Below are 26,574 nucleotides of genomic sequence, written 5' to 3' on the forward strand. Positions count from 1 at the left end.
CAGCATTTCAAGTGCAATGCAGAGAGCACTGCTGAACCTGCCTCTGCACCAGGGAGCAGCACTGCTGAGCTCATTCATAAAACACGGGCATTTTCAACACAGGTTTTATTCACGAGCAACACACGAGCGGGCACGAAGCATCCCATTCCTTCCAGGTCCGTGTCTCCCTTGTTCAAGTGCCCCGCACCCAGGGCTGACAGGACCTGCACCTCGGAAGGAGCACCGGGAGAACTCCGCGGGCTCAGGAGGCAGCAACTCCGCCGGTGCCGGCCCCGTGCGGCGGCAGCGTCATGGGCGGCAGGAACATAGCCTTGAGCTTTCCCGACATGCTGGCGATCTCCGGGTCCTGCGACTCGTACGACTTGATCAGCCGGGCGAACTTGAGGACGCCTGCAAGGCAATGGGGTGGGCGGGACGCCCCGCTGCCCCGGCGGGCCCGGAGCATCCCGCCCGGCGGGGGAGCAACCCACCTTCGCCGTCGCTGCTGAACCCGTAGGCCTTGATCACGTCCTGCTGGATCTGGGTGGCCACGGGCAGGAGGAACTGCAGCATCTTGCCCATGTCGTTGCAGGCGTTGTCCCGAGCCTCCTCCATGCGCTGGGCGTTCTCGGGCGCCCCGAACGCCTTGATCACCTCGGCCAGCACCGCTGCGGGACACGGGCACTCAGCCGCCCGCCGGCCTGCCGCATCCAGCTACGCCGTACGGGCACTCGGCCGCCGGCCCGCCCGGGACACGGAACCTCCGGCACTCACCCTTCACCTGTTCCGCGCTCAGCGCCGGCGGCACCGAGGGCTGCGAGGAGGCCGCCATGGGGCGCGGCGGGGCGACCGCGGCTCCGGTCCCGGACGGACGGGCAGCGGCCCCAGCCCGGCGCGGCCCAAGCGCGCCTGCGCCTCCCCGCCCCGTTCTGCCATTGCACCGCCGTCAGGGGGCGGCTTCCCGCGAGCGCGGGAAACCTTACTGGACAAATTCTAAAAGAGCTGAAATCACTGCCGGGATTACCGGCCGCGCGAGGGCCCCGTCCGGCCCGACCCACCCTGGGTGAGGGCGAGGGCCGCTCTTTTCTCGCGTTATCTCCCCCGCGGGCCCCCGAACCGGCGCCACCCCGTCGCCCCGATCCGCGCCGATACCGGCGGCCTCCGCCGCCGCCGAACGGGCCTCGCCGCACCGCCCGGACCGTATGCAAATTCCTCACTTCTCATTGGCCCGCTGCGCGCACGCCCCGCCCCTCCCCGCCCAGCGGCTCCGCCGCGCCTTTCCCGAGGCGGGTCCCACTTCCATCCTCTCCCGGGAGTGTTTCTGCCCTTCCCGTCCTGGCCCCAGTGAAAAGAAATGAACACACGGGAGTCCCGTTTCTGGAAGGGTTTTTTTGTCTTTTTTTTTTTTTTTTTCCTTTTTTAAGAGCTTCATATATATATTTATATATATAAATTATTAGAATGTGTGTCGGGGCTCGGGAGTGCGTGGGGAACGTCGTTTGGGTGGTTGTTTTCTTTTTCTTTTCCATAGCTGGGTTGTTGGTTGTTTTTTCCTTTAATGGTTAAGTAAATATATATATATATGGGGGACCAATCGAGAGATACAACTGTGAAATCAGAACACGCACGCGGGGGCAAGGGAGTCACAAGTTGCTACATAAAACTGCCACGTCTAATAGGATGTGCATGAGTTAAAGTACATCAATTAGGATGGGTGAAGGGAAAGAGGCAGCCACCATCTTACAGACAGTCCCAGGACGCGGTGTTACCGCTCGGCCACGCCAGCTCTCCCCACTGGGCTCAGAGGGGTCACGGTGACAGCAGTCCCCAAAACAGTCTGCTGGTGCTTCGCACCTCATGGCCGTGCCCGCTCCCATCAGCTGGGGAAAGCACAGCCACCGTCCGTCCTGCAAACAGTCCTGCGGTGCTTTGCACCCCGATGGCTGGGACAGGACCCTCCGCAGGCAGGAGAGGCCGCTCAGGAAGGGGCCTGGAACACTTTGTTTGCATCTGAAGGGATGTTGGGAGAATGGGAAGCTGCTCTGGCTAATCTGAAAAAGTTCCATGTTCCTTTTCTGTATCGCTAAGCAGTATCTTACACCTAAAGGGGGGTGGGGTGTTGAGGAGGCATCTTGAAAAAAGGCTCTTTTGGGTTTGCAGTTATTTCTTGGCTACACCTCCTCCTTGCAGAAGCAGAAAAGGCAGGAGCATCCTGTACATGAAGTCCTGCAATGCTCTGCACTTTTTATTTAATGCAACTGTTCCCCCAAAACAAAGGATGGAGCTGCTGCCACTCTGAATTCACGTCAGTCTTTTGTCTTTCTGAGCTCTGTCCAATGCCGATTCTCTTTTCTTCAGAGCTCAGCTGAAATCATGTACCGATCGCTTCAGGTCCATTAGTGGTGTTTCAGTCCCTCCCCATTTTCTCTCCTCCACTTTTCCCAGGATGTCATCCTGTACTTTTTGTCATCTTCTCTTGTACTCTACTGCATGGTGGGATCAGGATGTGTCACTTTGCAGCTTCCCCTCCCCCAGGATTTGGTTGATTGATTGCTCCTCTTGAGAGAAAGACATGATGATGTCACACTGACAGTAGAAGTCCATTTAAAGGGGTTTGTCACTTTCCTTCTTCAGGTGGCTAGGATAAAAAAAGAGGAACAAGGTGAGAGTGAAAGGGAAAAAGGTAATTTACTACATTCCCCTGCCTTTGTTCATCTAGACCCACACAACACTGCCGGCTTGGGAAGTTCTGTAGACCTTTGAAGTAGGAGATACAACTGAAAACATACAACATTGCACCTTTCTTTCCCAGTGTGCCTCCCCATGCACTTGTGAATGCCTTGCCTGGTAAAACCATCAAACCCTTATAAATGTTTTGTATTTTGGCAGGGGTGTTGGTTAGTCATAACTGCATTGACATGTGTGAAACACATGTAAGTTATCTCCCCAGTCGGAGGGGAGGAGCTGAGACCTCACAAGGGATTAGCCACTGAATATCCACTTGCCAAGTATGACTTTCCTGGTGGCCAGCCCACAGCTGTGCCCCACGGCAAAGCGTCCCTGTTCCCGGTGTGGGCTTGGGCACAGTCACCCGCTCCAAGAGCAATGCTTCCCTGTTCCCACTGCCTGTGCCAGCCCCACACCCGGGAGGAGACAGCAGCTCCACGCACCTGTAGTAGTCCTCCTGCGTGGGGAGCGGCACGCCGTGCAGAGGGTGGTGGGCATGGAGCCACTGCTGCTGCTCCAGAGCCAGGCGCTGCAGCTCAGCCGACTGCGCGTGCATGGCCTGCAGCTGGTGTGCCGCCGACATGGGCGCAGAGAGGGAGCCCGGCAGGTCCCTGTAGGGTGCGGCTGCAGCCAAAGGTGACACAGAGAAGAGCCAAGTTAATGTCCCATCCAAGGCCCCCGCAGCTCAGTCAAGACCCTGCTGTGCTCCCATTCCCATCCCTGCCCACATGCAGGACCTGCTCATCCTGACAACGTGGGCCTGCCCTATGCTCTGTTTAACAGACCTCAGTTTGGTCCTGTGACCCGTCAGGACGCCCCTGCCCCTCGGAACTCTGCTGATGCTCTTTGGAGGAGAACAGCAGTCCCTGTGAACTTCCTTACCAAAAAGCTGGTGGCGCAGCACTTCATTCTCATGTAGAGGGTGAGGCAGGAGAGGGTTGGGGATGGTTCCAGCTGGGTATGGTATCCGGGTGAGGTGTGATCCCGAGGCGAGGGGGTCGATTAGAGGGTGAACTGAGGCTGAGGCTGGGAAGAAAAATTACCACAAGATAATTGTCCCAGGCTTTGTAGCAGGTAACACAGAGACAGGCACAGGACCACACAAAACAGATATGGAGAGAGAGGGTCAGACTGTCTTAGGGATGGGATGATTTCACAGCTAAACAACACTGTGTCATCTCCTTCTGACTGTTACTCTTTTTGACACGTGAACCAGTCTGGCAGAGCTCTGTCCCTACACACCTCAGGAAGAAATACTGCTCCTTAGAAGAACAGCTTCTTAAAAGTTCAGTAGGCTTCTGCAAGGACCTGCTCTGCAATCAGGTCTGCACCCCTATCATGCCTAGCTGTCACCCTGACAGCCATTCACGTGCACACTTGTACTGGGTGCTTTCTTTTCCAGGTCTTATCCAGGACAGATTCTCTTTCTAGTGGTTTGGACTCACAGCCAGAGTAAGGTGCCCAGCCACAGATTGGAGGGAAAATGGACATTCATTTGTACCTTGTGCCATCTCTAAGCAGTTGCAGCTGCTCAGAGCCAGCGCCTGTGACTGCTACTAGACCCCACTGACCGCTCATAGCACCTGAGCAGGCACAGCACTTTTTTCCTATTGCACTGTAGCTTGGGCTTTGCTTCCCTGATATTTTCATCCCTAAACCTTTTACTTTGCTTCCCTGTAGGATGTGGAAATGGAAAGGACCACCATTCAATTCGGAAAAAGAGCAGCCTCCAATTCCTTACAATTAGCCCACCTCCTTTCCCATCCCATCCCACTATTTGCAGCCATAGGAGCAAACCTAAGAACCAACACTTCGTCAGTCCTAAGGACACTGCCAAATCTGTTCTCGCAGGGCTCCCGCTCCCTCTGCAGACTCCAGTCTAAGGAATGCAGCTCACAGCAGCACCACCCAGGCAGTCAGTGAGACTCCGGCCCTTGTACTGTGGCCCCAGAGATCCAGAACAAAAGGACACAGTGCAAACAATTTTGCTGGCCACCGATCAGTAGAGTCAATGCCTTTGGTGCGATGGGAGTGGGGGCAAGGAAAAATGACCATGATGTTTGGCTCTTCTGGCTGAAGATCTATGGCCTCAAAGTTTAGTCTCGTCAGCTTTTAGGGTTCCCCAGAGCCAGAGGGAGGGAGCGCAAGGAAGGCACAGGAAGACAGAAATCAGGGCTTTGTACAGGGCACCACCACCATGTGGCCCTTACCTGCGTGTATGGCATCCTGCTGGTGGAGATGGAGGTGGGAGTGGATGTGGGAATGCTGATGATGATGAGGTGTCACATTGAGCATCTGCAGCCGGGCCAGAGGGTCATTGCTGAGAGCAGCCACCCGCTCGGCGTGCTGGCGTTCAGCCGCCAAGCGCTCAGCGTAGGACATGTCTGGACGAAGGGTCGGGCCAGCTGCCAGCGCCAGCCTCTCCCGCTCCAAGTGGCCCAGCCCTGGGTGGAAGGGAAAAGCGGGATGAAGGCCGGGGGCCGTCTGCAGACTCAGCCCGCCGTGGCGTGGGAACGGATCCATGGCAGCAGCTGGCACGGCATGGAGCTGCTCCAACTCAGCCGGTTTGACTTCAAAGCCAGGCTTGAGACGTTCACGCAGGTCCCGGTCCCTCAGGTCTCGTTCGCGGGCCTCCCGCTCCCGCAGCTCCCGCTCCCGCGTGGCTGGATCGCTGCTGTAGATGGCTGGCACGTTGTACCCCAGCAGGCCCGGGTCGACGGCGCCCAGGGGCACGTAGAAAGGGTGGTTGCGGTTGCTGGGGGACATGACGTGGGGCCGGGCGTACTCGCTAAGGGTGCGCAGAGCCGGAGTGTCAGGGCCCAGGTATGGGGGAACAGTTGCTACAGCACTGCCCTGCTCGAAGGAGGGGCGGTGGGGAACTGGCCCGAGGGACGAACACTCGACCGGACGGCCCTCCTGGGCCATCTTCTGCAAAAGAGCAGAGAGACCGGCTTCAGGGTCCCAGCGGGGAGCGGCCGAGGGGGCCCTTGAGCATCCGCCCCGGCTGCGCTGTGGCAGTGGGACCCCCAGACCTACCACACTCCTCTCCAGCTCCCGTTCCTTCTCCCGCTCCCGCTCCTTCTCCCGCTCCCGTTCCCGTTCACGCTCCTTCTCTTCACGGGCCTTTTGCTCAGCCTCTCGACGTACTTTCTCCACCAAGTCTGCTCTTTTCTTGGCCAGCTTGGAGCCATCAAGGGGCACAAAGTACAGGTCTGTGCGGGAGCAGGAGTTGAAGCCACGGTCCAGGTGCTTGTTGAATCTGGGGATGAGAGGTGAAGCCTATCAGTGCTGACAGGGCTGGTAAACAGGGATGGGGACAGGGCCAGTCACTGTGGGAAAGGCACCGTGGGAATGTGCAGGACATCATGAAAAACGTGAAAGGGCGTAGCTTCACCTCGGGCTTGGGGTGATTTCCTTTTCCCTGCTCCATACATCCCTCCCCATCCTTTGGAGAAACCAGTCTCCCCTCACCTGGCTGACTGGCTGGCGTGGCTGGGCACATCCACCACCTTGGGGGGCGGCGAGGGGCTGCGGGCAGGCGGCACGGGGCTCTCCGGGGGCTCGTACTCCTCCGACGGCTCCTGCTTGATCTGAGCAGCGCTGAGGGGGAGCGGGGGTGGCGGCGGGGCCGGGGCAGCCATGCTCCCTGGCAAGGGTGGTGGGGCAGAGGGGGCGGGCGAGGGGGCTTTGTAGCCCCCCGCCACAGGGGAAGAGGCCACCCGGTAGCCAGGAGGGGTGGCTGCACGGAAAGGGGCAGCCGAGGAAGTGGGGGGCGAGCCTGGCTTGTAGGGGGCCGGGGGCTGGAAGGTGGGGACAGGGGAGGCCGCCCGCTTCCCATATGGGGCCACAGCTGACGGCGGTACCGGGGGCGAGACCGTCTTGTAGGGGGCTGCGGAGGGGGAGGCCATGGTGGCGATGACGGTGGAGAGGGTGGTGGCAGCAGAGGTGACTGGAGGGCCAGCCCCATGAGCAGGGGATGGGGGTGGTGGCGGGGGAAAAGTGTAGGTGGCAGGACTCTGCCCCGGAGGGTGCGTGCACATGCTGGGGTAGCTTCCCTGGGAAGAGGCAGCAGAGGAGGATGAGGAAGAGGAGGAGGAGGAGGACGAAGAGGAGGAAGAAGGGGCAGCGGCCGCAGTGGCAGAGGGAGCCTGGCTGTAGGCGGCCTGGCTGTGCGGAGGGTAGAGGCGCAGCCCGTAGGTGGCGTGGGAAGGGTGATGGCTGTTGGACTCCAGGCCGTGGGGATAGCCCCCGGGGGGCTGGGGAGGAGCGGTGGCTGCGGGGGAGACGCCCCCGCTGCTCCCGTGACCGTGGTGGTGCTGCTGGGGAGGCTGCTGGTGATGGGGGGACTGGCCAGGGAAAGGGGCAGCGGGGTGGGAGCCAGCATTGCCTAGGGGGCGGCTGTAAGGGGGTGGCCCCTGGCTCCAGACGGGCTGCGACGGCAGGGAGGGCTGGGTGTACTTGGGGGGCTGGCTGGAGACAGAGAGGCCGCTGGGCGGGGGGAAGGAGTGCCCATAGGAAGCACTGTAGCTGGGCAGGGGCTGGCCCGGGGAGGGCTGGGGATACTGGGCAGAGGAGCTGGAGGGCGGCAGCGGTGGCGGGGCGTAGGGGTAGCGGGAGGGGGCCAGGGCCGGTGCCTTGTCCTGCCCCATGCTGTGGGGAGAGGGCAGGTGGCCGCTCAGGGCCTGCCCCACCATGCCCGGGGAGCTGGAGGCGGCCACTGCGTTGTTGAGGGGGCGCAGGGCCGGCGGAGGAGGCAGGTTGGAGGAGACGTGGGGGAAGGAAGGGGCCGAGGCCGGGGGGGCAGCTGGGGGGTTGGCTGGGGGTGTCTTTTGAGGGGGGAGCCCTCCTCCGACCGAGGCCAGTGAGATCGGGGTGGTGGGTGGTGGATTGTGCTTGGCGCCGAGGGTCTGCTCACGGGCCCCTGGTGCGGGGAGCCCCCCCACACCACCGGCAATTTTGGCCCCAACCTGGACCACATTGGCCGTAGGGTAAAGGGGAGTGTGGGAGGAAGAGGAGGAGGAAGAGGAGGAGGAGGAGGAGGAGGAGGAAGGGGGAGCAGAAGGGGCAGCAACAGCCGAGGAGGAGGAAGCGGAAGAGGAGGAGGCAGGTGTCTGTGGGGCTTGAGCCTGGAAAATGCGTGGGGCCTGTCCCTCCAGCTGGGAATGGTAACTTCCTGCTGGGGGTCCCTGGGGGTGCACCTCGCCCGGGAGCCCAAAGCCGGGCTCTGGTGGGCGGGCCAGGCCGTCGGGAGCGGGAGCTACCGGCGGGCTCTCGGGGAACAGCGGGGGGTGGTGGTAGGAGTGAGACGGCCCCTGGGACAGCACAGAAGAGGAGTCGGAGTCATTCTCCACGCTCCCAGGGCTGTAGACACTGGGGGAGGTGCTCCTGTTATCCTGGTCAATGTCCCGTGGGTCGCTGCTCATCTCATCGTTGAAGCTGTGGCCATCGAGGCTGTCAACATCGGATGGGGATGGAGGACACGGCAGCTCCTGAAGTAGGAAGGAGGAAAGGGGCATTATGAGGCCTCCCAAACCACGCGTGACACACATCAAGGAGGTCCCAGAGGACTCGTTTCCTGACCTTTCTCTGCCAACCCCAGCACTAGAAAACCTCACAGAGCAAAGGAGACATTGTCTGGCAAAGTACATAACACCAGTCTTCCTGCCTCCTTCCCAGTGCTCTCAGGTCCTTCATAAGCATTCCGTGTTCAGGAAGGAGGTAACAATGGGTACCTTGTGTGAAGAGGCAGTGAGGGAAGGCAGGGAGCTGTTACACACAAGGCTGAGAGGGAAGAGATACAGCACAGGTGATGGATGGGCTGTTGGCCAGGACATGGTATCACCACAGGCATGGAGCAGCACACACCACAGTGCTCCCAGCACAGGCCCCAGACCCAGAACTGCTCTTCTTGCTCCTGCCAAAGAGACCAGCTCCCCACCAGACCCCTATCACTGTTCCACTCCTTATTTCCAGGAGCTTCCTCTCCTTCCCAGCCCTGCTCCTCTCCATCACCTGCTGCCTCAGACAATGTGCGTTGGTGATTCAGCAGTCGTTATGGGTAAGGGTAACTAACTCTAAGCAAGGGAGGCCAAGCTGAAAGAATATCACTCTTGAGCTGAACAGATTGTCCACATGGAGAAATTACAGAAGCGTAACCAAGGTAGTTGAATTAGAACAACCTCTTAACGTGAGCAAGCATCCCCATATTTGTAGGCCTTTAAGGCCAGATCCCTGAACGGGTTAACAGGGAATGAAGAAGCACAAGAGCTGAGTCTTCCAACCACCCAACCACCAACTCATCCTGGTGCTCTCAGCATTTCGGAAAAGCCCTGCCACGACTCTGAATGCGCAAGAGCAGGTTTTGCACGACTGTCACCTGGAACTCATCCTGATTTAAGCACATCCATTTCACACTGTGCTGGAGATCAGAAGGGACCAACTCTGACCCAACCTGTGGCTGCACATGGAGCCAGGCTCTTGCCACTAAGCTGGAAAAGACAGGACACGTCCCCAGCTCCTACAGCATAGCAGTCCTCTGAACACAAGGCAAATGAGAGAGCCTCCATCTGCTCAGTCATCACTCCTGATAGCATTTCTGTAGCCAGGGAGATACTGTTTAGGTTGGAAGAGCTGCAGTGCAAAACCCAAGGTGTCAGGGCTCCCAGTCAGCAGGAACTTCGAGCTGGGCAGGCATGAGCAGCACAGATAGGGAACTGGAGACTCCTTTGCTCTGGACTGGGCACATGCCAGCAATCAATCCCAGCTGGGACAGCTCACCTCAGTTTTGGTTTTTTTGGGAGCATTGGTGTCTTCCCCTTCACTCTCCGAGATCTCTTCTGTTCGGCCCTGCTTGCTGCTCTTGGGGGTGCAGGATTCCTCCAACCGGCCCTTCTGCAAGGAGACAAGGAGAACAGAGAGGTGGAGGGTCATGGGGAAATCTTCCAAACCGACAGGCCTTCACAGACTGCAGCAGGTCATGTGTTGATGACACTAGCAGAGAAACATGGACCCAGGATATGGCAAAAATTAGCCCTAAAAGGGTCTGGTGAGGCTGGACACCAGTTCTTTGGAAAGTGCAAGATGGTGAGGATGAGAGTGAAGAGGGATTCTGCCCATTAGGAAGCTAACCCAGCATGGGTTCCTTAGTGAATCTCTTCTGCTCTGTGTCCCTGGATCCTCAAACGGATCCCACCCAGTCTAGGCAGTCCTTGCCCACCCCACACTTGTGTTCTAGCTAATATTACCTTTGTCGCTTGTCGGGATTTCTCAGCCTTGCCATCACTGCTGGAGGTGCTGACACCACCAGGGGAAGCTCGACCCCGTGACCTGAGCTCCTCTCGGGGCCCCGGAGTCTCTTTCTTCCGTCCACTCCTCATTGACATCTAAAAGAGGGATCACTGTGTCAGTCCTGCTTTGCATGTCCCACCCCTCCTGCTCTGTGCCCAACCTCCTAAAGCCCCTGAACCCCTTTCACTCCACTGTGCCAAATTCATGCCCACAGGAATGGGCATTGCTTTGCAGGGAGCCTCAGTTCCAACCCACAGCTCCGGTCTGGCTCTGGTGTCCCACCCCCCCCTCTCCCACCTCACGTACTGAGTCCTTGTTCTGTCGTGTCTTCATTCTTTTGGGTGTGGGACCCCCATTCTCCTTGGCCCGGTTTGATGAAAACATAAATTTTTATGGCTCCGCAACCCCCTTCGGCTGTTTCCGAGGAGATGGAGGTGGGCACTTCTTCTGGAAGCGCGGCTTACACCAGCCACGCAGTAAGATCCCGCTGAATCCTGAAAGGCAGACAAGCAGATGAGTGGGGAGAAAGACTGAGTGGACTATAGAACATCCTTTTGTGGTTTGCTATAGAAATATGACAAAATTATTATTGTTTCCTTATTTAGAGACTCAAGGATGTTTACCAAGAATGCAATAAACTCTCCATTCAGTGTGGGAAAAGATTTGTCCACTGCCATATCTGATTTCCAATCTATAGGAGTGATATGTGCACAATGTGAGGTATTCATTTTTAATGGCTTCAAACTGGGCAGATTTAGATTAGATATTAGGAAGAAACTCTTTACTCTGAGGGTGATGAGGCACTGGCACAGGTTGCCCAGAGAAGCCATGGATGCCCCAACCCTGGCAGTGTTCAAGGCCAGGCCGGATGGGGTTTTGAATAACCTGGTCATGTGAAAGATGTCCCTGTCCATCGCAGGGGTGTTGGAAGTAGATGATCTTTAAGGCTCCTTCTAATCCAAGCCATTCTGTGATTATCTACTTCTATGATTCGGGGTCCAATAATGATGCTTTGGAGGATGCAAGAAGGAATGATTATCAGGATACCTGTCCTCTGGAATAATTTTAGTATTTTCCTTGGGAAAAAAAAATAACAGGAAAGCGCTTTAAAATGCTCCCAATTACAATTTTTCTGACTTTGTTAGCTTGTCTCCTCACTTGTTGTCAGTGCAGAAAGTTACACCGCCCTTACCTGGCCATGTGTTGTCATTTGCTAGCCCTGTGTCACTTGTCGTTCAGCAAAGTGGCCTTTTCTGAAGGGCACTGTACAGCCCTGCCCTCTCCAGAGCACATCCACATGCACTCAAGCACCACCATGTTCTGCATAAAATGTGACAAGTCTTGCTTGGGCTGTTCCATGCCCAAAGTACACAAATAGGTGGGAGAAAACACATTATCTTTGCTTTTGCACGACACAATCATCAGCTCTGTTTAGCCTGGAGTGCCTGCCAGGGTCTCCTCCTCCTCAATACATTGGATGTTTCTCAGTGTACCAGACCAAGTCATACCCAGGGATGCAGAGTACATCCTTACACTTTGCAGCAGCAGCAGATTTCTGAGATCCCTCTGGAACAATTTATAGCTTTGTGCCATGTCCAAAAGCATTTTGCTGTAGATATTTAATACCCTGTTCTATCACACAGTTCCTACTCTGAAGTATGAAAGTACCATGTTTGTGTTAGCTTGGGAATTGGAGGAAATTATTCAGAGGTACTGCTCCTGAAGTTAGCTTACTTGAATCTAGCAAGCTAAAGACCTTTTGCACTACTCTGCACTGCATACACATAACCAAAAAGACTTTATCCTTCCCAAGCCTGTTATTGGAGTTGCTATACTCAGCCTCTGGAATGGACAATCTGAAGACAAGGGAATGCATCCCATGGAAGAGGCACCAGGAGAAAAAAGCCACAACTACTGGGTTTTATTTTCTCATCTGGAAGCACAGAGAAATTTTGTGAATAAGAAGCCCATGGATTTGGGGCTCCTGAAGACCATCCCACACCTGGAAAGATCAGCTTCCAGCCACGCAGTGCAGTGGTAATCTGGATGACTTCCATATCTCTGAGAAGGGAGCTGAAAACAGGGATCTGAGCAAAAGCACCCAACAGGAGAACTCTCAGACCTCCTGTGCAGCCCTGTTGCTGGACTGTGTGGCCCCAGGGTCACTGCTTTCCACTGCCTTCATCTGCCTGACCATGAAATGAGAGTAATGACACCGGCCTGTCTCTCCTGAGGCTCCACATCTTCCCTGACCAATGCTTAGAGAAACCCATCCGGAAGGTACTTAGGAAAATCAGGGGATTGTTTGTTTTAATTCCATTAATATTTTATTAGACCCTCATCATGAAAGCCCCGGGGGGACTCATCCAGCATTAATTCCCAGACACATCAATTCATTAAGTGAGACCTCTTCTTTAATAGAAAAATAGCTGATAATGGTTTATAACTGACCTAATGGAGGCAGAGCCCACTCCCAATCCCCACCCGCTGACTTGTTTTACGGCCTCATATTTCTGTCAGGCTTTGGCCTTTGGTTGCTAATTCAGCCAGTTACACTGATGCTATTCTAGATAAGCACCCAGAATCAACATTTCTTTCGTGAAACAAAAGGTTGTAGTACGTAAGGTGATCCTAATTTAACTCAAGTTTGACTCACACCATGGTGGCAACCTGCAAGTATTAGCTCAGCTCTGAAGGCACAGCAGCAGGAGCAGCATGCTACCAATGTCACTGCTCCCTGCATTCCACAGGAATACCACCCACACTTCCCACACCAAAGAAGCCAGAGTGATAACGCAGCACACAGGTCTTGCTTCAGTTTTCCAGCAACCCTGGAATGACAATTACCATCTTCTTCCCAGAGAAGCCAGTCAGGGAATTTACATGCAGCCAACAAACGGAAACTTCCCTTTTTGAAAGGGATACCCACTCCATACTTATTCCAACCACTGAATATGTAGTAACAAACAAAGCCAGAAACAAATAGTGATATTTCAAGAGACATTATCAACCACTGAGGGAGAAGTTTCTGTCACTTAGACAGTGAAGACTTTACTAAAATATGTAAGAGAATTGACACACTCATAATTAGGCTCAGTATAGCAACTGTTATGGCCAGATGAGAGGATCACAAACCTGCCTTCTAATTTTAACATGTATGAAATCAAAGCTTGCAATGTGAGCCTTTACAATTAGCAAGTTACACCTAACCCTTCCCATCACTGAAGATCCCTGCAAATGTCTCTTGAGGGGTTTTTAGGGCTCCATGGTTTTGGTTAGGAGGTGAGACGTGACAGGGCTGCTGTGGAAGGGTTAACCTTTCCCTGACCCTGTGAAGCCCTTTTTGGGTTCAACTGAGTTATGAGGCATTGCGAATTGGTATTTTCTGTTTGAGATTCATACAACCCAGCTTGACTTGGCTTATTGCCCAAACCCCTCCATATTCTCCTGTAAGACCTGGTGAAGTCCCCTGCAAGCACACACTCAACAGGCATCCCCCATTCAAAATGGATCCCGCTCCTCCTCCTCCCCAGCTCCAAGTAATTCTCCTTCCCAAAGCCTGGACTGTCCTGCACCAGCAGCCAGAAACTTAAGAGGTCCAGCTCCTCTTTTGTTGAAGGACACAGACAGGTCCTCGCCTTCCCAGGCTGTCATGTGGAGCAATTCTCCCAGGAAACCAAACTGGAAACAAGTACATCTCAAATGAGATGCACTCAGGTTTTACTTCTTAGGAAGCAGGCCAAATGTTTGTCCTTGGCTCAGGAGAGCATTTACACATTAGGCTGTGGGTTTGTGGAAATAAACTTTCCTAGATGGCAAAAGAAGCAGAGGAAACGGGAACCAAGTTTCTGGAGTGGTGTTTGAGGGCTTGGCCAGAGCTGTAAATGACGAAGGAGTCATGTGCCCAAAGCACTGCACATGCTGGGGCTGCAGGCACAGGTACACCCACCACATGTCCAGCAGCAGGGAACCCGTTTCCACTGAGACCAGGAAGAGAGGGAAATGCTGCAAAAGCCATGGAGGGTTTTGATGCTTCAGCAGGTGCTCAGTGGCTGAGCAAGCCCCAGGATGGGCAGCCCAAGTCCAGGGCTCCAGGCTGCTTGAGAAGGTCAAATGCCAGCTAAGGTCCAGCTAGCCCTCTCTGGGGCCAGTGGCAGCAGAAGGGAGAGCTGAGGGCTCCCAGCATCAGTTCCACTTAAGAAAAAGAGCTAACATTATCCCCTTTTTGGTTTACTTACTATAGACAAAGCCATCTTCCACTAGATGCTAGTCCATGCAAGTTTGGAGTAAGGAGTCAGTGGAATGCCTGCTTTAGCCTAAGTACAGATGTTCTGAAGTGCAAACCTCTTGTCTTCTTCATTTGGGAACTGTCTAAAGTACACAGTGACTACTCATTAAGTCATTTTCTGAAATGTAGGAATCACATCCAAAACCCTACGTGAAATGCAAGGCATTTGGTATGCAAAGGCAGAGACTCAGAAGTCAGATGTGAGAATTAAACTGAGTCTGGTTCTCTGCAATTCAATAGCTCTCTGTTCCCATCCTGTTTTTTCTCTTCCCACTTCTACAAAGGGATGGACTAGCACTGGAGGGAGGACCCAGGGTGGCAAAACGATCACAGCTGCTTTCTAACACATTGCAGATGCTGAAAAGTGCCCTGAAAATAAGATGGAATGATAACTGATGGATCCCTCTTGATGGGTAAAAATCACTAAGAAGAGCAGTATGTATATCTATATCTATGTATCTATATATATCTATATCTATAAATATATAAATATATGTATGACTGCCCAATGAATTATGGTCCCAAATATTTTTAACTCCTGTCTCAATCTCCTTCATTTTGTAAAATGAAGGGAAAATGTCCAGAAATGCAATCAGTTTTAACAATTGCGTAGGATCTTGAAAACATTAAGTTTTGTCCCAAATACTGCAATCAGACAACCCGAAGTACAGCATTTCCCAACAGCTGATTTCATGCTTGGCATTTTACTGGCATTTTACTATAGGGCGTGATGGAGAAAGAGAGGGAAGGGGAAGGGCATGGTGTTCAGTGTTGGACAGCAATGAAAAAACAGGTCAGGGTTCAGGTTGCATGTCACAGTCTTTGATACATACTTGGAGCGTGACATTACTGTAAAAGGGAAAATGATTCTGTGAGCAAAGGGATTAGGACACCAAAATGGCTGAATACCAAGATGGCAAACATTTGTGGCTAATACTGGATGTGAACATTGGCATGACTGGAAAATCTTCTGTATTCAGTAAATGTTGTTAAGAATAAAATATACAAAAGGTGTACAAATGAAAAGTAGTTTTCAAACAAAGGCATTTTTCTGTCTCCTGCAAAATACCTAGAACACTTGTGGATGCAGGGGCTGTGAACTCAGGCTAGGAAGTGAATTAATCAAGGAAGAGGACTCTTGCAGTTCACTCTGATGTGGGTCACTGCACACAGAGACCCCAGGATCAGAGCACACACCTCCCAGTCCTCTGCAGACCCATCCACAAGGCTTGGCTGGCACATCCAACCACTAGCAGCCATTGGACACAGCCAGGAAGGGCTGAGACCTGCCCTGCCAGGGAGGTTTGGCAAACTCAGACAGAAACACCTGCAACTCAAGTGCCAACTGTGACTACTGCTCAAGAGGTCAAAATATAAATCCAGTATGAAAACAGTGACAGCTGTCAATTTTTGTTATTTTCTATAAATACATTGATTTCATATTGGCAGTGTACTGGAATTTCACTGGATTCTTCTCTCTTCAAAATATGGCACAGAATGGGTCACTATGAGATGTGTTAAAATAAATTTGCTTAATAATATGCTTTCAGAAACTTCACTCTGTGCCAGAGGGTGAACTACACACACTTCTAATACACAAGCTGAATGGACTGTCTTGATTTAGATCTATCCATGTATGTAAGAGCTGATTCACAATCTCATTGTAAGAAGCCACGTTTGAGACCACCTGAGGAAACTGAACATGAACAAATCCATGGGACTAATGGAATGCATCCTAGGGTCTTGAGGGAGGTGGCTGACATAACTGCCAAACCAGTCTCCGTGATACTTGATAACTGGATTGATGGCTCCATCCAAAGAGTTATAGTCAACAGTTCAATGTCAAAGAGGAAACCTTGAACCAGTGGTGTCCCCCAAGGATCTGGGACCAATACTATTTAATATCTTCATCAATGAGTGGGATTGAGTGCACTCTCTGAAAGCTTGCAGATAACACCAAGTGGTTGATAGGCTAAAGGGAAGAGATGCCATCCAGAGGGACCTTGACAGGATTGAGGAGTGGAACCATGTGAAACTCATGAAATTCAACAAGGTGAAGTGCAGGTCCTGAACATGGGTCAAGGCAATCACCAGGATCAGTATAGGCTGAGGAATGAAGAGGCTGAGAACAGCCTGTGGCAAAAAACCTTGGGGACACAGGTGGACAAAAAGTTGGGCATGAGCAATAACAATAACATAACAATGTGCACTTGCAGCCCAATGTCCTGAGCTGCATCAAAAACAGCACTGGCAGCAAGGTGAGGGACAGAATTCTGCCCCTTTGCTCTGCTCTGGCAAGACCTCACCTGGAGTGCTGCATCCAGCTCTGGGGTCCCCAGCACAGGAAGGACATGGACCTGCTGGAAGGAGTCCAGAAGAGGCCATGAAGATGATCAAAGGGATGAAGCACCTCTCCTACAAAGAGAGGTTGAGAGAGCTGTGGTTGTTCAGCCTGGAGAAGGCTCCAGAAAGACCTGGTAACTTTTAAGCTTAGGGAACTGATAGAAGAGCTCACCAAGCCACTGTCCATGATTTATAATCAGCCCTGGTTAACCAGAGAGGTCCCAGGTGACTGGAGGTTGGACAATGTGACGGCCATCCACAAGAAGGGTCCAAAAGAAGATCAGAGGAACCACAGGCCTGTCAGCTGGAACTCAGTGGCCAAAGACGTTATAAAGCAGATTATCCCAAGTGTGATCCCATGGCACGTACAGGACAACCAGGGGATTAGTCCCAGCCAGGATGGGTTCATAAAAGGCAGGTCCTGCTGGACCAACCCGACCTCCTTTTACAATCAGGTGACCTGCCTAGTGGATGGGGGAAAGACTCTGGGTATTGGATCAGCAATAGCGTGTCCAGCAGGATCGGGGCAGTGATTGTCCCCTTGTACTCGGCACTGGTGAGGCCACACCTCAAACCCTGTGTCCAGTTCTGGGCCTCTCAATTCAAGAAGGGCATTGAGGTGCTGGAGCATGTCCAGAGAAGGGCAATGGAACTGGCGAAGGGTCTGCAGCACAAGTCCTGTGAAGAGAAGCTGAAGGATGTTTAGCCTAGCGAAAAGGAGGCTCAGGGGGGACCTTATCACTCTCTACAATTCCCTGAAAGGAGGCTGTAGCCAGGTGGAGACAGGCAACAAGTAATGGGACAAGAGGAAATGGCCTCAAGCTGTGCCAGGGGAGGTTCAGATTGGACATGAGGAAGAATTTCTTCACTGAAAGGGTGGTTAAGGCTTGGAATGGGCTGTCCAGGGCAACAGTGGAATCACCATCCCAGGAAGTGCTGAAGAGATGACCAGACGTGGCACTCAGTGCTGTGGCTTAGTTGACGAGGCAATGGTTGGTCAATGGTTGGACTCAATGATCTTGGAAGTCTTTTCCAACCTTAATGATTCCGTGATTCTGAGATTCTAAGTATATAAAGGTGGATTATAAGAAAGGTAGAGAGACTGTTTTTACCAGGGCCTGCAGTGACCGGACAAGGGGCAATGGTTTCAAACTGAAAGAGGGCAGGTTTAAGTTGGATATAAGGAACAAATTCTTTACTATGAGGGTAGTGACACACAGGAAGATGTTTCCCAGAGAAGCTGTGGAATCCCCCAGCCTTGGAAGCGTTCAAGGCCAAGTTGCAAGGGACCAGGAGCAAACTGGTCTAGTGGAAGGTATCCCTGCCCATGGCAGAGAGGTTGTTAACTGGATGATGTTTAAGGCCCCTTTCAACCCACACCAGTCCATCATTGTATAAAATACCCTAAAATGATGCCAAAATAACACCTCCCATGCTAAAAAGAAGCTCATCTTGAGGCAACAGCTTTAATCCTTCTTACATGTACTTGTTGACAAGTTCACTTCTCAGGCTACCTATGCACTCCTTCTCTGCAGTAAAATAATAAATAAAAATTAAAATGCTCACACTCCAGGAAAGGGTGCCAAATAAGAATACTAAAAATAACTGTGCAGAGCGCTGGCAGCCTTAGGAGATAAAGCTAGTTTACATTTTATTAAGCCTATATTAATGTTTTGTTTTCTTAATTTTGTACAACCATGAGGAGCAAGAATGCTATTTTGAGTATGAAAACTCTAATTCTGGAACCTCCATTCAAATAAAAATGTATCTGAGAAAAAAATTCTGATTAACAACGAAATAATAGAGCTAAAGCAAGGTAATAAATAATAAGAACATTCATGCATTTAACAATAGCTTAATTTACAGCATAGAAGATATTAATTTTTGCAAAAGCAACTGAAAATAAAGTTTGATTCACTAAATGAAGGTTAGATGTACTAAAGAAGGTTATGTTAATCATAAAACAATTCCTGAGGGCACAGTAAAATGACTGTTAAGTATGTAACAGATTTACTTAAAAATCCCAGAAGAATCATTCTGTCTCCCCAGGGGAGGTCTTCCAGATCTCTCAGAGATACAGGCTGGCAGATCCAGATCACGAAACAAAACACACTGGGCTCTACCTTCTGCAAGTGGGATGGAGCCTACAGATACATGATCCAGAAGAAGGACACACCACACTCGCCACTCACTATTTCATGAAGTGCAGCGTCTTCTATATTTGCAACACCTGAGCACACCTTACCTGTGGAGCTGTTAGGGGCCAAGGGTCTACTGTAATACCTCGCACCCCTCTTTTGATAGGCAGATGTCCCTTTGCTAAGAAGGCAAAGCAAATTACTCAGAGACACCACAGGATGGTTGCCCAGAGACTCAAAGGCTAGCTGGAAGGGACATACGGACTCTGAGCTGACCAGAGCAACTCAAGAGTAAAAGATACCCTTTGGATATAAGAGGCAGATCCATGAAAATGGCACCTTGGCATCCAGCAGCCATTGAGAAAGCAACCTGCATGCTAGAATTTCCTGAGGAGACTGTCACTATGCCCCCACAGAAACCTATGGCTTTCCCATATCTTGAAATGTGTGTGCAATTCTGCTTCTTCCATGGGAACTAGAAGGGGCAGTGAAGAGGCACGACTGAGTGGGTTAGACATCTCTGTCCAGAGAAAATATTATGGAAGTGAGGATGTGACTGGGGACCATAAAGCCATATATGAAAAATAGAGGCTAGGTAGGAAATAATTTTTTTACTGTCTTTTCCAGTACAAATTTGATGACCATCAAACAACACTACAAACATATTCAAAACCCACTAAAATGAAAGAGTAGCTCTCGAAAGAGGTGGGTGCAGAATTTCCAATTAAAGGACACTAATGGGTGCTAGAAGGTTCTATGTGTTTGATGGGAGACTGGAGAGTTTCATTCAAGCGAAAATCACTGGCACTTTCTGGATAGCTAGAAACTTCATCTGTCTATGGCAGGTCCTCCACTGAAAACAGCTGGAAGCTATAGGAGTATCAGAGGAAAATGGCACAGGATTGGATTGGATTGGATTGGATTGGATTGGATTAGATTAGATTAGATTAGATTAGATTAGATTAGATTAGAAAATTACAGTATTAGATTAATGGTTGGACCCATTGATCTTGGAGGTTTCTTCCAACCTAAATTATTCTATGACTTTGCAGCTACTGACCCAAAGGACACCCTTTAGACTCTGTTTCTAGTGATTCATGACTGACAGCAAAGGCAACATGAGAGCCATGTGTGCCAAGGGCAAGCATGGATGGACAGACACACCCACAATGAAAGAAGTGAACTGGGGCCAGGGAAATGGGCACAGGAACAATAGATCAGCAGATATGAGCCGCTGGTAAACTTTGAGTCACTCCTAGGCTTGGGATCCCACAGCTTCTCCTTGGTCTACAGGACTGGCCAAGTGGGATGATGCTGCCCTCATCCCTGAGGCTTAAGAAACAAAAACCCCATGGTGTGTCTAGGAAGATTTGCCTTGGAAGAGGTTGCTGGAGGTCTGACTCAAACACCCTGTTCACAGCAAACAGCAAAGCTAGACAAGGTCATCACAAGCACCTCAGAGAACTGAGCATCTCCACCCTCCCTGGGAACCCATGCCAGTGCTGAACCACCCTTGGGAGGAAGGAGAGATTTTGTCTTACACACTTCACCAAGCTCATGGTGATTTTAGTCCTTGTGATTTCATGAAACCAGAAAACAAGAGGTTGTGGATAAATCAAAGTCTTCCTGGTCATGACACAGTGAAGAATTAGAAGTCAAAAGCATTCAAAATTCTCCGTGATCCCAAGAGAATTCAAAGCAGGCCATCTACGCTGAAGTGCTGCCATCTATAAAGATGTACAACCTGCCTTAGCAAGCACAGACACAGACCTCTGCCTCTCAAGTAGGCAGCCACTCAAGAGCCCAGAGACTGAGCCCAAACCAGACTCAGACTGCCCTCTCACAAGAAAAGGCACCAGAGAAAGAGAAACCACACCCTGAGATATTTTTAATGCCTTGGGTAATCTCTGTAAAGCAGCATGTGCCAACCTGTGGGATAAAGCTTGGTGCACAGCTATGGCACGAGCACGACCTGTCCCAAAAAAAAGATGTCACACACGGATTCACTGTCACAATGCAAGGCCCCATCAGTCAGAGGCAACGGCAGCCAAACGTGGAATATTGCTGGTAGCTGGTGAAGGCACCAACTGAACAAAGTCTTCAGAAAGCTGAATAAAGGTGTACCGGTGAGGCAGAGATGGTAAATGATGGCATGGAAACTCCGGCACAGACCACTTGGTGTTACTGCTGCAACGGGGTCGCGCAGCCAGACAAGTGTCTTAAATAGCCAAGATTTTTACATCAAGAACAGAAGAACCCAAAATGCTTCCAAGGATGAAAATCCAAGGATACAGAGATCAGAAAAGACCTTGTAATTAGTGGCTGGAACATCAGTTCTCAGCAGAAGACTTCTAAAGTGGCTTTTCCTGAATGAGTGAAATGCACCGGTGCACAGGGAAAGGAATATTCTTCAGGAGCAGGAAAAGAGAGGTGATTTTTACCTGACTATATATAGGATTAGTAAGGCAATTATGGGAGTAGTGCATGCCATTTTTACCTGTGTACTCCAAAAAGGATGCTGACAAATTGAGGAATGTGATTAACTCCTCCCCTTTATAGCCTTAAGCTGAATAAATATCGCTTACCTGAGAAAATGTTAAAAGGAGACTTGAAGATGGCCTATGAGCACCACAAAGTGAGAATATTTCTGAGAGTTCTTTAACCTATGCAACAAAGACCTCCATGTCCAATGGATCTAGCTAAAGCTAGACAAATCCAACACAGGAATAGTGCAAAATTTGAAAAGCGGGAGAAATCAATCACTTGAAAAACTTGCATAGGAATCCACCGTATCACTGAAATTTTTTAAGGGTTTTATTTTATTTTATTGTAAAAAAAAAAAAAAAGCTCTAATATTTTCTGCACAGACCAGTCAGTTGATGAGAACAGGTTTTTCAATACTAAACTCATTAGTAGTCATAGAATTTGGCCAAAAGGTGATGGGGTCCAGCTAGTTCTGTGTGAAAATGGACTTTGAAAGCAATGGTCTAGCAATGTATGAGGAAAGCCTGATGGATAACCATGACTGGATAAACCATTCTTCATGGAGGGTGGGCCCTCTTTATGTGTCTGGCAAACTCTGAATAATTCTGAGGTAAATCACTTCATCTGTTGCACTGCCTGAAAGGAAAAAAAAGAGCAGTATATCCAAAATACTGTGCTATAGATACACTTTATATCCAATACAGTCTGCTATATATATAAAAATAAAATTTAATAACTATATAACATTATATTTTATATAAGACATATTATACAAACTATCATATATATTGTGATATACACACACACATAAATATATATATATACACACACACAGTAAATCCAATTCACTGTCCAAACAGATGAAGGTTGCTCAAATGCAACCTTCACTTAAGTGATCTATAGCGCAGAGAGACCTTGTGGAAGAAACAGGCTATCACCAAGTGCATTGTACAGCAAGGAATTACAAGACTAAAATTTTCCTGCTAAACTATCTGTGATGAAGAATGTCACCAGGGCAAGAGACATGAAGTAAGATTGAGAGCAACCAGCTCCCCTTCTTCAGCAAAGCCCAGACAGACCATCATTGGCTGAAATTGCCTGGAGAAGATATTGCATTTAGCCTTTGGTTTGTAGGTGAAAATACTGCCACAACAATCAATCAAACATTGATATTTTTACAGGAGACAACAACAAATCAGTGTTTGCTGCCACAACACACACAGAAAACAGATGGTCAGAAACTTCTGCAAAGCTGGAAGCCAGGCACTGCTTCTGAAGGGATCACTTCCTCACAAAGTTGACTTCTGTTAAACTCAAAGCATGGCCAAATCCTTATCCCCAAATGTTTGAAGCCCAAACAGGCTGGTAGGGAGGTGAAGCTCGAGCCACTTGAACTGGAAACACCCCCTGCTGTTTCATCATTCTCCATACAGACCTCCCTGAGAACATGGGCCGCTGGCCCACGACTGCCCAACATGTGACTGGAAGGACAGAAAGATTCTCCAGTGGTGGTCTCAATATGACTAAGAGACATGTACCTGGCCAACCTGGCAACACACGCCTTGGGCACTGCTGAGCCTCAGCAGGTCAGGGCTCCTCTCTGAGAGGGAGCATCTCGTGTTCATGTTCAACCATCTGCTGTGACCAGACTCCAGCAGGGACCACAGGAATTAATTCTGCAGAGGATACCTACCCTAGGTGTGCTCACTTGGTTGAGAGCATGACTTTTTCAGAGATCCCTTCAATTTTCAACAGTCAGAACTTGTGTTGCCTTCTCCCTCAGCCTTTAAGAAGTCTGTAAAGCATTGCTATTTTGTACTTAAGCAGACACAGTCTTCAAGAAGTACAGATGGAAGAGATGAAGTGATAAACACAAGAAATATATTTCATACTTCCAAACCATGTCCTAATGGAGGAAGAATGAGACCAGAAAATCCAATGAAGGCAAGAAAATAGTTTATTTGTCCAAAGAAGATTGGGAGAAAGAAATTAAGCGTGGAAGATAAAGTCTGATGGAAGAGAAAACCAGATTCTCAGAAGAAAAGGCATTACACATGGAAGAATAATATAAGATGGATAAAGATTCAGGTAGGTATCTAAGGAGAGGCACAGCTGAACAAGTGCACAGACCAATTCCAGCGATTGCATTTGCAAACATGTTACACCCCAGACCTGGTAAATAAATAAACCTTCCCTATACAGCTCTGTATTCCACATGGACTGCTCCTCTCAACTCCACCTCCATCCCCAAGAAAAACACTGATGAACACGAGAGAGCTCCAGGACAAACTGGGAAGGTGTACAAGGAGTGACAGGAGCTAAACTTTGGGAAGAGAAAAACCTGCCTGATACATTTCACCCACAAATAAAACTGGAATGGAATATTTCAGTTGGAAGGGACCTCCAATGATTATCTAGTCTGACTGGACTAGATGCTCCTCCTCCTCTTGAACAATACAGATGGGGTTGCTTTTAGTACAGCAATTTCACCATGCTACAGAATCACAGTTCCTCGCACGACCATTATCATTTTGGAAGTACACCCACAAGAAACATCATCATAATTCCTTCTTCAGGCAAACCTAAAGGTGAGAATGCAAGAACCTTTCAGAGGTATCCAAGGGGTGCAAAACCCAGGGGAGGAGGTAAATGCATATGAGGAGAGGTAAAGGCAGGTCACTGCAGCAGGTTAAACCTGTTCATCTTGTTCATTAAGATTTACTGCACATTTAATTTTCAAATGCTTGGGGTTTTTTTATAATTTTCAGCAAGAACCATGGTACTACAAGTTCACTCTTTGGCCATGATTAAAATGCTCCATCATGAATCATATCTGGAAAAGTCTGGTTTGAAAGATCAGGCCATTCCTAAGTTGGGGAAATACACAAATGATTGATTGTGCCATCAGCAATGACAGACACAAAATAACACAACGTAACATTAACAACTTGGCAGAGAAACAGGGCAAAAGAGAACAAAAATAATTCCAAATGAACAGTTTGATCATTCACATTTACAAGTGTCCCATCCATGGGTAATGACCGTGGAGCTCCAGCCCCTCAGGAATGTGCATGCAGCACAGCAGTGATGTGCAACACCCTCGGGTTTAGAAGAAAAGAGAGTCCAGCTTTCAACTCAGGCAGCTGTGGGATTCTCTAGTGGGAAGTCAAGGCTGAACTCTGCAGCTTTAGGCAGCACACACCTGAAGGGTGTGTAACCATGGTCCAGCACTCAGGTGGACACAAAATGCATTTCCAACTCCTCCTTCGCTCTCCTGCTACACACCTTAGAATAATGGCCCACTACTTTCTCCTCGCTTTTATTAAGGCTGGAAAGCATAGAGGCTCCTGTGCAATCCACCCAGTACAACCAAAAATAATGACAACAGATTTGGGTGCCAAGCTCGGTAACGACATGCTGCTTCTCAAGGCACAGCCCTGCAAAAAACAGACCCTGCAGACAAAAGCCATACAAATTCTTACAGTAGCCATCCTGGCAAATGAGTAATCGGCTGCAGAACTCAAGGCAGCCACGGCACTGAGGCAAACGCAAGGAAAGACACTGCCCATCTGGAAAGCAACTTCGGGAGCGTACAATAGCTATCAAGGCAAAACTCCACGGCGAGCAAAGGCAGCGTGCAAAGTAATGCCACGGTGACCAAATGGCTGCCACTTCAACAGCACAGCGGCCACTCGGCAAAATACAGCCGCCAACTCGCTGGGCAACAGCAGCGGAGCCGGCCACAGGCCAGCAAGGCGGAACAGCCACCGGCCCCATGGCACAGCCAAAAGGGCAATGTGGCAAACCCAGATGCCGCTTCTTCAGAAATCCTGAATAACAAATGGACATGCAGCCGGACACACCGAGGGATCTCGGCCGCTTCAAGGGGAGCGCAGCCACCATCCTGATGCCACCCAGCCGAAAGGTGTCTCGCCAGCGCCCCGGTCCCCAAGCGGCACCCTGGCACGTCAGAGGAGGGGGCAACGGCAAGGGGCGAATCCCACCCGTGCCCGCTGCAGCCACGGCGGGGGAGCCGACACTCTCCTCGGTCCCCCGATGGGAACGTTATTCCCAGCTCCTCCTGCCCGCTCCCCGGCCGCACCTGGGGAAGCGGGGACAATACGAGTCCCCCCCACGAAGGCAGGCAGGCAGGCGGGCAGGCAGGGCGGGAGCCGGTCCCCCTACAGCATCGTGCCGCCTTCCTCTCCGCACGGCGCCGGGCCGCAAACTCGCAACTCCCGCCTGCCCGCGCCCCCCCGGGCCCCGCGCGCCCCTGCCCCCGCCGAACTTCCCGCCGCAGGGAAGGGGGGCTCCGCGGGCGCTGACGCCACGCCGGGCGCGCGGCGGGGGGTGTCCCCGCCCCGGGACCCCCGCGGCGGGCGCGGAGCCCCGCGCGCCCCCCGCCCCCCGTTCCGGAGGGAAGGCGCTGCGCCGCCGCCCAGCGCAGCCGAGCCCCGGGCGGGCAGAGAGCCCCGGGCGGGCAGCGCCCCCCGGCGATGCCGGAGCGCCCCAAACCGCGGCCGGGACCCCCGCCCCGCCGAGACCCCGTATCCCGCGGCGCTGTCCCGGCTCCTTCCCGGCCCCTCGCCGCATCCGCGCCGAGGCAGGGACCGCCGGGGACCCTGCCCCAGCGCCGCGGGGGTTAATCGCACTCTCGCCCCTCCTGCCCCCCCCAACTTTGGTGTTCGCCCCCCCGCGCCGCCTCGCTCCCCATCCCGACAGACGGACCGGAGGGATAAAATCCAGCCGCGAAAGAATGCAGCGAGTGGGCGACAATGACAAGCGGGGCGGGAGCGGCTGCGAGCGGGCGAGGGACTCACCGGCGGCTCCTGAGGGGAGGTCGAATGAAGGGAGGAATGGAGGCGGCGAGGAGCGGGGGGCAGGGATTTAAACGCTGCCCCCCCTTCTTTTTTTTTTTTTTTCTCTTTTTTTTTTTTTTTTTTTTCCCCTTTCCTCCCTCCTCCTTTTCCGCACTCCCTCGTTTCCTCTCGCGGCTCCGGAATAACCGGTCGGTGGCAGGGACAGCGGCTCCGGGAGGGGGGTGCGGCGGGGAGCGGGGCCCCCCCGCCCCGCGGCTCTGTCGCCCCCTCTCCCGCCGCGCTCAGGCGCCTCCGCCTGCGCCCCGCCGCCCTCCCATCGCTCCCACCGCTGCCCGCCTTAGCCACCTCCCATTTCCGAAGGGCCCAGAACGAGCCCCCTCCCCCGCCCCCCTGCTCCGCGCTCGCCGCCGCCCCTCCCCGCGAAACACCCCACACACACAGCGCGCCCCCCAACCCACCCGTGGGCAGCGTGGGACGGGGGAGGCGGAGACGCGGGCGAGCAACCAGC

At 51.7% G+C, this 26,574-nt stretch overlaps 2 protein-coding genes and 1 non-coding gene across 5 annotated transcripts; all 3 read right to left on the reverse strand.

Moving 5' to 3' along the window:
* Window positions 1-88: 88 nt before the first annotated feature.
* C2H12orf57 (chromosome 2 C12orf57 homolog) lies at window positions 89-894 on the reverse strand. Its single transcript, XM_005523823.2, has 3 exons — window positions 754-894; window positions 471-647; window positions 89-390 (listed from the first exon to the last, which is right to left on the reverse strand). Exons 1-3 carry the CDS (start codon window positions 809-811, stop codon window positions 242-244), a joined length of 384 nt encoding a protein of 127 aa, XP_005523880.2. The 5' UTR covers window positions 812-894; the 3' UTR covers window positions 89-241.
* Window positions 895-931: 37 nt separating this feature from the next.
* LOC148184908 (U7 small nuclear RNA) lies at window positions 932-993 on the reverse strand. Its single transcript, XR_015772067.1, has one exon. It is a non-coding gene; the product is annotated as a U7 small nuclear RNA (small nuclear RNA).
* Window positions 994-1,515: 522 nt separating this feature from the next.
* On the reverse strand, window positions 1,516-26,574 carry ATN1 (atrophin 1). 3 transcript variants are annotated; one of them, XM_014253310.2, is made up of 10 exons: window positions 26,525-26,574; window positions 10,300-10,487; window positions 9,951-10,088; window positions 9,484-9,597; window positions 6,178-8,195; window positions 5,743-5,965; window positions 4,917-5,634; window positions 3,589-3,732; window positions 3,150-3,330; window positions 1,516-2,617 (listed from the first exon to the last, which is right to left on the reverse strand). In XM_014253310.2, exons 2-10 carry the CDS (start codon window positions 10,375-10,377, stop codon window positions 2,584-2,586), a joined length of 3,648 nt encoding a protein of 1,215 aa, XP_014108785.1. In that variant the 5' UTR covers window positions 10,378-10,487; window positions 26,525-26,574; the 3' UTR covers window positions 1,516-2,583. The 3 variants fall into 3 exon arrangements, with proteins under 3 accessions (XP_014108785.1, XP_005523881.1, XP_087908101.1); XM_005523824.3 differs by lacking the exon at window positions 26,525-26,574 and adding an exon at window positions 26,067-26,386; XM_088051975.1 differs by lacking the exon at window positions 26,525-26,574 and adding an exon at window positions 10,879-11,052.

This window comes from Pseudopodoces humilis, chromosome 2 (assembly GCF_049639895.1).
Source record: "Pseudopodoces humilis isolate 2021_Gansu_Grassland_sample_001 chromosome 2, ASM4963989v1, whole genome shotgun sequence".
NCBI lineage: Eukaryota > Metazoa > Chordata > Aves > Passeriformes > Paridae > Pseudopodoces > Pseudopodoces humilis.